The sequence below is a fragment of the Zerene cesonia genome, chromosome 23, assembly GCF_012273895.1.
Source record: "Zerene cesonia ecotype Mississippi chromosome 23, Zerene_cesonia_1.1, whole genome shotgun sequence".
NCBI lineage: Eukaryota > Metazoa > Arthropoda > Insecta > Lepidoptera > Pieridae > Zerene > Zerene cesonia.
In genome coordinates, this window is record NC_052124.1 from 1634812 (window position 1) to 1645746 (window position 10935).

The window sequence follows — 10935 nt, forward strand, 5'->3', positions numbered from 1 at the left end:
AGCCCGACGCGGACGAGTTCGAGGACGACGACGCGGAGAGCAACCTCGGCTCGGAGGACTCGCTGGACGAGGACAAGAGCGAGCCCAAGGCGGCGTCGGCGCCGGCGCGCTCCAGCCGCCGCAAGCCCGCCGCGCCGCAGTGGGTCAACCCCGACTGGCAGGACGACAAGCCGCGCCGCCCCGACGAGGTCATCATCAACGGCGTGTGCGTGATGCGCAGCGACGACTTCCGGCGCGAGGCGGAGCCCACCGTGCGGGTGGAGCCCTCGCCCGCGCGGGAGCCCGCGCCCGCGGCGGAGCCCGAGCCCGCGCTGGCGCCCGACGACATCAAGACGGAGGCGGAGGACCAGTGGGAGTACTAGGGCGGCGAGGGCTCCGCGCCCGCCGAGTGACGTGTAGTTGTAGCGACTCGACTGTGAGGCCAAAGACTCTGTACATAGCGTTAGGCGAGCGCCGCCCGCGGGAACTTGCGATACAAAATTTGCATTTCGCTTTAATTTTATATGTATTACGCGCCCGGAAGGGGCGCGGCCAACTGAATATTTTAAGTGCGGCTCGTCACACTTTAGATTCGATCGTTGTAAATAAATATACCAAATATGTGGAACCCGAGACGCGGTCCTGTAAATATGTACGTAGGATACGAGATTGTCGACTGGCGTGTGACCGACGCGAGCCGTCGCCGATTAGTTAAGTGTAGAGTACGTTTATTGTTAAATAAATTTTAAAGTGCAATCAGATGTAAATTTAAGTAACGGTATACTGTATCCCAGTTGAAAAGTATTATTATGTTTATATGAACCGGTGAGGTTAAAAATATTATTATTGGGTTATGTGAGTTTCACTTTAAATTATGGATGTTTATTTTATACAATTTTATGTTTTTCTACGATTATTATGTAATACATAAGCAGTATGGCTCAAAGTTGTGATGTATATTATCTGTCACTGTATATCATAGACAATTTCTTCACGAGATCTATAGACCCTACTTTTGTAACAGACTTAGTGATTTTAAAAAAAGAATGTACAAATTCAAACACAAATTATCCTACAGATAAGCAAATGATGTATTGCTTGTGGTTATAGATTTATTTTATTTTTAGCAATAAATTTGCTTTTAATCTTATTTTGAATTTTTGTTGTTTTATTTTTTGTTTTATTATCCCTTTTGTTTTTCTCGTAATTAGATTATATCGATAATTGAAATGTACATTTAAACGGGAACCATACCCCTTGCATCGATGTAAATAATATTCAGTTATTATTGTGTAAATATAAAATGCCACATAAAATTAGTTAGCGAAATAGTTGATTAGGTATAGTGAGCCCAAAATTATACGTAAACGGGGTTATCATAAAGGAAAATTTTTAACTTTTGACAATGTTGAACAAATTAACGAAATTCTTAATAGCGCTAGGCCCCTCCCGAGGTTTATTATTGAATTTTGAAAGACTTAAATGCAATTTTTCAATACTTCAGTTTTATAGCATTACCAACTCCATACATATCGATGTTAAATATGAAAATAAGTCTAGAAATAAGATTTAGCATGTAATAGTCAATATTACATTAGGCTGTTTAACAGTAACGAATTGTTTATTTCATAAATGTATCGGAAGATACTTGACAGAGTTTAATTTTTAAATATAACGATATCTATGGTACGTTGCTTTTTCGTCTGTGTTTTGAAGTAGCTTTTGCTTTATGGATATTTACAGAATTTATAATTATCATTGTTGGAATGGGTCAGAGTATTCTGTGATGCCAAACATTCGAAAAAAATATTTTCTTATTAATGGCACAAAACAATTTTATGTGATAAACAAATACATGCTAAAATATAATGTTTTATGTCTAAATGCCATGTATTACATAAAAATTATTTAAATATTATTCAATCACATGTTTGTAAAAATGACGTTCAAAAATAGAATACTGAAAAGACTGACTGCTTTTCTAATTTACCAATGAACTGGCTCTGTTATAACGTTACGAAAAGTACAGTGCATCCAGAATATTCTAAATAACCTATAATTTGACTTTATAGTTTGTATAATTGATTTGTTAAAGTGACGTGAGTAGTAGGCCGTGTATATGAGTCTCGTAGGAAATAGGAATCATTAGTACATTATCTCCATTATATAAATTATAATATAGTGATAAAATTATAGCAGTAATTATTATTGTTCATATCATAATATTAATGACGCTGAACCATTGTCTTCTTTCTGAACAATTTCTAAAGTTATTGAATTAAAATAAAGAAATTGCTAATCGATGTATGTGTTTTATTAGAATTTTAACGCCTGTGGAATTTTCTGAGCAAATTTTTCAGCTCTCATCTATTACAGGATTTTTTTTCTGAATCATAAATTAAATCTTTTTGGATTGTTTACCGGACACTAGCTAAAATACAAATGTATCAAAATAAATTCTACTACTAATCAAACAAGTGATTAATAAGCATGAGTATAAGGAAGCGTCTTACTAAGATTTAGTCTATTTCTAATTTGATGCTATCAAAATCGGTTTAGTAAATGTGACAGTCCTATTGAATATTATATCTGCCCCTTTAAGAAAATCGCAATAACGTTATTTTATTTTTGATGTTATAGAAAAAATATCTCCCAACTGTTTGAAATATTTGAAATAAAACTAGTTGTGTATTGCACATGCTTTTGTACAGAGAGTTAGAACATTTGCGAGGTATGATGCCATCTGTCCTCGGTTACTGATAGACAGCGGTTGACCTTGATTGTTAAATGCAAATTAAAAATTATTAGCTAATTACCGAAGAGACCTATCTGTAGGATACTAATAGGATATTGAAAGCAGCCGTAAGACTAACACGTCCAAAAAGTAATATGTTGACAAATGAGATATAATGGTTTACATTTCATAGAATTAAGTATGATTCGTAGAAGCACCATAGCACACGTAAGCACACTTATTTGACATACGAAATATAAAGAAAAAAAATAAAAAAAACAACAGCTATATGGTATATAAAAGGATATAAAAAAGTAATGCTGGTAATAAATTGCACAATTAATTTGGTATATTCATAATTTTACATAACAGTTAAAAAACTAAAAAAAATCAGTCAACTTCTTCAATAACAGGTTCGTCACTGTCCTTCGATTTACGACTCTTAGCTCCAGCACTGTGTAGTTTTTTCATCAAGGGAGCACACGCTGCGGTCACTTCTTTGAGCTTATCTTCATATTCATCATTTTCAGCTAAAGAATTACTATCAAGCCACTTTAGGGCATCGTCACAAACTCTACGAGCCCTCGCACATTCATTATCCCCTAATTTCCCAGCATCGTCCAACGCTTGCTTTACTCCAAACAAATACCCTTCCAGTTTATGACGAGCAGCGACCCTCTCTCTCTGACGATCATCTTCTTCTTTATATCTATCAGCATCAGCTAGCATGCGATCAATCTCTGCTTGTGACAGTCTGCCTTTATCGTTCTTGATAACAATGTTCTTGCTTTTACCGGTGCTATTTTCTGTAGCAGTTACATTAAGGATTCCATTGGCATCTATATCGAATGCTACATCTATCTGTGGGACACCTCGAGGTGCTGGCGGGATACCAGTTAGATCAAAAGTACCTAACAAATTATTGTCTTTCGTAAGAGCTCTTTCACCCTCATAAACCTGAATAGTAACAGCGGGCTGGTTATCCGAATAGGTTGTAAATATTTGAGAATGTTTGCAAGGTATTTTAGCGTTGCGTTCGACTATTTTTGTCATTACACCGCCAGCCGTTTCAATACCCATTGATAGAGGTGTAATGTCGACAAGCAAAACATCATTTATTTTGGAATGTTTTTCTCCGCTTAGAATTGCGGCTTGGACGGCTGCACCATAAGCTACAGCTTCATCAGGATTTATAGACATATTAAGCTTCTTTCCGTTAAAGAAATTTTGAAGAAGGCTTTGTATTTTAGGTATGCGTGTAGAGCCCCCAACCATAACAATGTCTTGTATAGAATTTTTATCCAATTTGGCATCTTTAAGCGCTTTTTCAACCGGTTCTAATGTAACGCGAAATAAGTCTGCATTGAGTTCTTCGAAGCGTGCTCTAGATATTTTAGAAAAGAAATCTATACCTTCGTATAGTGCATCTATTTCTATGCTCGCTTCTGTGCTTGAGGATAGTGTACGCTTAGCTCTCTCAGCAGCAGTTCTCAAACGTCTTAATGACTTGGGATTCAAATGGAGGTCTTTCTTATGTTTCCTCTTAAATTCGTCAGCCAAAAAAGTGACTAGTCTGTTGTCAAAATCTTCTCCACCAAGATGTGTGTCACCAGCTGTAGCTTTAACTTCGAAGAGAGATCCTTCGTCGATGGTAAGTATAGACACATCAAAAGTCCCACCACCTAAATCGAAGATAAGAACGTTTCTCTCTCCTTTTAAATTTTTATCCAAACCATACGCTAACGCTGCAGCTGTTGGCTCATTTATTATACGAAGCACGTTGAGACCAGCGATAGCTCCTGCATCTTTAGTAGCTTGTCTTTGCGAGTCGTTGAAATAAGCAGGGACGGTTATAACGGCATTTCTTACTGATGTTCCCATATAAGCCTCGGCGATTTCTTTCATCTTCGCCAGAACCATGCTGCTAATTTCTTCTGGTGCAAATTTTTTTGTCTTGCCTTTGTAGGTTACTTGAATTTTAGGTTTTCCTCCATCATTGATCACTTTAAATGGCCAGTGTTTTATATCTTGCTGAATTTTCGGATCATCAAATTTACGACCGATAAGACGCTTCGCATCAAATATAGTGTTACTTGGATTGAGTGCTACCTGGTTTTTAGCGGCATCGCCTACGAGACGTTCAGTATCAGTAAAAGCTACGTAAGACGGAGTCGTTCTATTTCCCTGATCGTTAGCTATAATATCAACGTTACCGTGCTGCCACACTCCTACACAAGAATATGTTGTTCCCAAATCGATTCCAATTGCTGGCATATTTTTATTTATATATTTTATTGCTCCGAATGTTTTTAAACTCACTCTCGCACGAAAATATTTGATAGTAATTGATAGTTTATTGTTATTTTATATTTTAATTACTTTTTACTTCAAGCCAGGACTTTAAAAAAATCTACATTTTATATGCTAAAGTCTACAGAATGAAGAGCGTTATATGTGTAACTCTAACTCGACTTTTACTAAAATTGTGGATTTTTTATTCATAATGATGTGTATTCATCAATTCCTAGTCCTCCCGGTTATCAATAATAATATTTTTATAATTCATAGAACGCATCTTTCTTTAGTATGAAAATGCTTCAAACGTCAAAGTCATTCAAGAATTTGAAACACATTTTGACTTTTCATAGAATCAAAACAACGGTGCATGTAATTTAATATAAAAAAGTAACTTTCTTGAGTGTAAAATACAAGAAAAAGATAATATACAAAAAAGATCAGTCCCTATAAAAATGCACAAATGTTATAAAACTTGATTAATTGGAAAGTAACGTATGGTCCATTTGTAGTTCTTGTAAAAATTAATATAACCTGAACTTTAGTATTTTAACATTAAATTAACAATGCGTTATGCACAGTTAGTTGTGGGCCCAGCGGGCAGTGGAAAAGTAAGTAACATAGAATAGAGAATTTCAAATAATCCTCTTATCGTATCGTTTATATAAATCTACGTAACTTTTAAATAGGTTTCTTATTTATGTGATTCCCATTTTACCTCCTTTAATTAAATTCTAAAACACTATTCTATATACAAGATACAGGACTTTCCATTAGAAAATAATTTTATATCCTTCATATTACTTAGCATTTTTACTTTAAACATCAGTATTGGTGCTTTACATAGTGTTTCGCATTAAAATATTTTCACTTGTACTTAAGCAAAACAGAAATCAAAAACCATACCATAATTTAAACTCTCTAGACTATAAGTTAAATTATAATTATAACTCTCAGAGCGTTTTCATAAATGATTTTATAACTTTTTAATAAATTGCATTAACCGTAATGTATTACCACAGTCCACCTACTGTTCCACAATGGTGAAACATGCGACTGACACCAAGAGGCTTATAGAGGTTGTAAACCTGGACCCGGCAGCAGAACATTTTGATTACCAGCCTCTAGTGGATATTCGAGAGTTAATACATCTGGATGATGCTATGGAGGATGAAGAACTGCAGTTTGGGCCAAATGGAGGCCTTGTATTTTGTATGGAGTATGTTTTCTATGTATATACTATCCTACTAATATTAATGCAAAAATTTGTAAAGATTTATACAAGTGTGTTACTTGAATTTTGGTACAGAGATAGGTAATGGGCTACTTTTTATCTAGATTCTAGCCAATGAAGCCATAGGATCTATCAGTTTTAATTCCAGGCTAATTTTGTTAGCATGATACTTGGAGTACATAAAATCGCAATAATATTTAACAATTTACAGAACACTATTAGAAAACTGTGATTGGCTGGAAGAGCAACTAGGAGATGTGGATGATGATTATATACTGTTTGATTGCCCGGGACAGATTGAGTTGTATACCCACTTACCAGTTATAAAGAGGCTGGTTGATCAGCTGGAGAAGTGGAATTTCAGAATATGTGTTGTGTTCATGATCGATTCTCAGTTTATGGTGGATGGAGCAAAGTTTTTGTCAGGTATTCTATGTTGAAATATTACTTTTTAATATGAGGAATTAGAACTTTAAGCTCAAAGGTATTATAAAAGTAAATTTATATAAGGACATAGAAATAATGATTACTTTTATTTAAAAGCTATGATAACATGTTGCTTGTAAATTGTTATCTTCTGAATGAACTGCTTGATTTGTATAAATAACTGGCTGGATTTTATGAAGCATGATCTAAATATAGGACTAAAATATCACTTTCACAAATAAAGTTTTGACCCCGACCATTATATGAATATTTAATACAACTTTTAATAATAAAATTTAACATATTCATAAGTTTTTCATCAACCATATTTCAGGAACAATGGCTGCTCTCAGTGTGATGGTGAACTTAGAATTGCCACATGTTAATATTTTAACAAAGATGGATTTATTGAGTAAATCGGCCCGCAGACAACTTGATAAGTTGGTATTTTATAATACTTATACATACAAATAAAAATAACTAAACATTTAAAATGCATATTATATAATAGAAGTGTACTTGAATAGTGGAGATGGCAATACAAAAATTAATTAAACAATATAATGATGTTCCAAGTCTACATGCCAAAATCCATATAGTCAGTTAATTAATATGTAATAGTTAAGCAAGAAAATGTGTAGAGTTTTCATGATTTTAGACTATACAACCTATAGACAGTAGTTAACTCTTCTTAAAAATACTGCTGTACCATATGACACTGCAATGTGTCTTTTGTATATATTTGAGGAGCAAGGCTACAACTAATTTTACATAATTTTGGATTGTAAATTGATGATGGCTCCTATGATATATGTAAACTAACATATACAGTGTGCTTATGTTTGCTTTGCTTTAGCTTTATATCCCATTATCACTGAAGGGCCTGGAGTTCTAAAACTATACTAATATAATACAGACGTGTTAGTTTGTTTGGTTGGAAGCGCTAATCTCAGGAGCTTCTGGTCCGATTTGAAAAATTAGATGGCCCATTTATTGAGGAAAGCTTTCGGCTGTATAACATCAGGTACTATGTGTAAAAGGTAAAATAATAAAAATTTTATTTCAACATCAATCTCGAACACTATGTGGATAAAACCATGGGGCACAGCTAGTATAGCGTAAATCAGATCAAAATTATTATAATTTTTTAGTTACCTAGATCCAGACCCCCACATATTACTAGCTGATATGAGGAACGTTAAATCCCGATGGCACGAGAAATACGCTAAACTAACAGAAGCTATCGGTGAAGTTATCGAAAACTTTAGTTTGGTTCGCTTCTACCCGCTTAACATAAAGGACGAAGAGAGCATAGACAATATATTGATCACCATAGACAATATAATACAGTATGGCGAAGATGCAGATGTCAAAATTCGTGATTTTGATGAACCAGACCCGGAAGAAGGGGACGATTGTTCTTGAAATAAAGCATTGATTTAAAACCGAATTTTATTTCAATGGAAAATATACCTGTTTTTATACTTTTTGCTTGCATTTGAAAAGTTCTTTCAGTATTTGATAGTCCATTTAAGAAGGAAAGCTGGTTATCTTTTACAGTTAGTTATTCACATATACTCAGATTGAATTTTATTTTAATACATAAACATTATTTACATTTTTACATCATAGCAATTTATGATCACATTTTAATGAAACACAAACACAATTTTAATGTGTTTTATTCGATAGCAAAAGCCTAACTAAAGTACAATAACACTTATCTATAAATAGGAAATGAGAAAGTAAAAGACTTACATAGCAACATTTATACACACATGGCTGGGAAATAAATCGCTGTTTATATAAAATTTATTATTGTTCTTCGAGCAATACTTGAATTTGTTTATCTAACTATATAATTAAAAATGTATCGTCAAATGTAAAACTTGATAACAGTTAGACCAAATTGGCAAAATTTTATTTAACGTTTTTTTAAGGCACAAGGAAGATTTTTATAGAGAAAAACGGACCACGGGTGAAGCCGGGGCGGAACGCTAGTTTTAAATCTATCTATACGATTATCTTTTCATTAGTTCTTTCGATTTAGACCAAGAACTTTATGTAAACGCTTTCTTTGAGGCGTTAGCTGTTATGACAGAAATAATATAAAATTACATCCTAATGATATTATAAACGCGTAGGTTTGTAAGGATGTACGTTTGCCACTCTTTCAAGTGGAAACCACTGAACCGATTTTGATAATACTCCGCAGTAATGCACCTTATGTACCAGAATAACACAGGAGGTATAGAAATCCTTGCTTATACATTTTAGTTAGAAATTTAGAAATTTAATTTAAATCTAATTATAAGTGCATGTCACCTTTTTTGTCCAAAAATTTTCAATAAAAATAAATTCCAACAAACACAAATTATTTCAATTTACTTCCCATAATGCATCCATATAAAATATAAAAAGGGCGCAGTTAGGGAGTCTTCACGTGCAATGTTTATAGAAATGCCGCAAAAACTATTTTCATACTTAATTTGGACTCCATTGAGGCACTAGGGCGCGATAAGGGCGCCACTAACAGCAAGTGTATTAAAGGCGCGTATCTGTGATACCGTCTATTCCATGCACAATAAGAGCTTCACTGAAACTCCGTGATGGGACAAAGGCGCCATTATCACCACACCCATTAAAATTTTCTATTGTCTTTCTTATATACCATTAGGCTTGATTGAAGCTTCAGGATGCAGATAGGGCGCCGGGGCCTCAGGACCCCATTGACACTACAACATAATGTTGCGTATCACATGTCTACTGAATATTCAATAAATGACTACAGCGGCCCTTGATTCGTTACTGACACCATTATCACGTATCAGTTTTATGTCTACTATTATACACAATTAAGGATCCACTGAAGCCCTAGGGCGCTATTGACACTACACACTATCATCGCGTATCAGTTTTATCTACTGTGTACACAATTTAGGTTCCACTGAGGCCCCATGGCGCCAGGGACACTACACACTAACGGCGCGTATCGGTAATACTGAACACATAGCGCAAGCATCCGAACTGTAGTAGGGCGCCGTGAGGTACAAGCGCGGAGCCCTCCCACGCGGCGGAGGGCGGGGCGCCGGTCCCGCAGGCGCACTCCGCGGGACCCGAGGGCGCGGTTAGGGCGCCGTTCAGTCTGTAAAGCGTGATAGCAGGTTTTAATTAGTCTTTAGTAATGGGTCTTTTAATATTTCATATATAATTATTATATGCATCATTACATTTGGATAAATCAATTTATTTTGAGAATATTAGTGCTAGTGTTACCTGAATATAGGTAAAATTACAAAGTGAAAATTTATTACATTAACAATAAAAGAAAGCATATTATTTTATTTACCATTACCATTACCATTTGAAAGCTACATATTAAGTGACTAACAGAGGCGTATTTTTTTTTATTTCCTATTTTCATCATCCGGTACAAGATGCAACCTTCTCAATATTATAACTAGAAATTAACAAAAATTTAACACAAAACTCACAAAATCGATTCACCAATTCGAAAGTTCTTAGGTAACATACTCAACAAAAAAAACCGTCAAATGACAAGCTCCACCTTTTTGAACTCAGTTCAAAAGCAACTCACTTAAACTTCGGCTTAGTCTTCTTAATCAATCCAGCCAGTTCACCATCACCGTTCACCGCTGGCTCATCACTGTAGTGCGATAGGTCACAAGCGTACATCACCCCGTTCACGCAGCTCCCCCACTCCGAGTAGTTGATCAGCTCAAAGTGGTTGGTCACCTGAGAAACTTCTATATTAGTATCTGACCTGGCAAACACTGTTCTGTCATACACTTATCATTTACGTGCTACGAAAATTAGATGTTGGCCGATTCTCAGCCGATATACACATAAAAGTTTTATGAGAATCGGTCCAGTCGTATCGGAGGAGTTAGAAATGCGAGAATTTTATATATATAATAATAATAAACACATTTATTGTCAACATCACATAAGGAAATTTAGACATATGAACACAACTAGATAACATAACATAGACATGGACAACATAAACAGAAATAGAAAAAAAGAAAACAAAAAGAAAAATAAAATTAAATATATATAAAAGAATCATCTAGTGTATGCTCACTAAGTGGTATGTGGCAATGAATGTTGACAAAAGGAGCCAGCTCAGTATAAGATGGTATGGTAAAATTACCTTACCATCACTGATTTTCAGCGGCCCCGGGTGACTTTTGGAGTTTCAGTCTAGAATGGCATATATAGAGAGTATGTTTGTCCAGCTGTCACA

At 35.1% G+C, this 10935-nt stretch overlaps 4 protein-coding genes across 4 annotated transcripts in view; 2 read left to right on the forward strand and 2 right to left on the reverse strand.

The window, feature by feature from the left end:
* Nucleotides 1-2058, forward strand: part of LOC119836164 (homeobox protein cut-like) — a 3273-nt gene extending 1215 nt beyond the window's left edge. Inside the window, exon 2 of the mRNA XM_038361419.1 lies at nucleotides 3-2058. Coding sequence (XP_038217347.1) covers nucleotides 3-362 — 360 coding nt within the window. The 3' untranslated portion in view covers nucleotides 363-2058. The remainder of the gene's footprint in view (nucleotides 1-2) is intronic.
* Nucleotides 2059-3103: 1045 nt separating this feature from the next.
* Nucleotides 3104-4993, reverse strand: LOC119836210 (heat shock protein 68-like). Its single transcript, XM_038361478.1, has one exon. It carries the CDS (start codon nucleotides 4985-4987, stop codon nucleotides 3104-3106), a length of 1884 nt encoding a protein of 627 aa, XP_038217406.1. The 5' UTR covers nucleotides 4988-4993.
* A 344-nt stretch (nucleotides 4994-5337) lies between these two features.
* On the forward strand, nucleotides 5338-8113 carry LOC119836218 (GPN-loop GTPase 3-like). The gene is made up of 5 exons (XM_038361488.1): nucleotides 5338-5619; nucleotides 6031-6227; nucleotides 6454-6668; nucleotides 7003-7108; nucleotides 7820-8113. The coding sequence occupies exons 1-5, from the start codon at nucleotides 5575-5577 to the stop codon at nucleotides 8091-8093; spliced, it is 837 nt and encodes a 278-aa protein (XP_038217416.1). The 5' UTR covers nucleotides 5338-5574; the 3' UTR covers nucleotides 8094-8113.
* Nucleotides 8114-8334: 221 nt separating this feature from the next.
* The window catches only part of LOC119836165 (homeobox protein cut-like), a 21085-nt gene continuing 18484 nt past the window's right edge, over nucleotides 8335-10935 (reverse strand). The window contains exons 8-9 of the mRNA XM_038361420.1: nucleotides 10267-10452; nucleotides 8335-9813 (exon numbers count right to left, since the gene is read on the reverse strand). Of these exons, the coding sequence (XP_038217348.1) occupies nucleotides 9648-9813; nucleotides 10267-10452 (352 nt within the window). The 3' untranslated portion in view covers nucleotides 8335-9647. The remainder of the gene's footprint in view (nucleotides 9814-10266; nucleotides 10453-10935) is intronic.

Coding starts and splice junctions, on each gene's coding strand:
- LOC119836218 (XM_038361488.1), top strand. CDS start 5,575: ATGCGTTATGCACAGTTAGTTGTGGGCCCAGCGGGCAGTGGAAAA. Junction 6,228..6,453: donor GGCCTTGTATTTTGTATGGA/GTATGTTTTCTA, acceptor AACAATTTACAG/AACACTATTAGAAAACTGTG. Junction 7,109..7,819: donor GCCCGCAGACAACTTGATAA/GTTGGTATTTTA, acceptor ATAATTTTTTAG/TTACCTAGATCCAGACCCCC.
- LOC119836210 (XM_038361478.1), bottom strand. CDS start 4,987: ATGCCAGCAATTGGAATCGATTTGGGAACAACATATTCTTGTGTAGGA.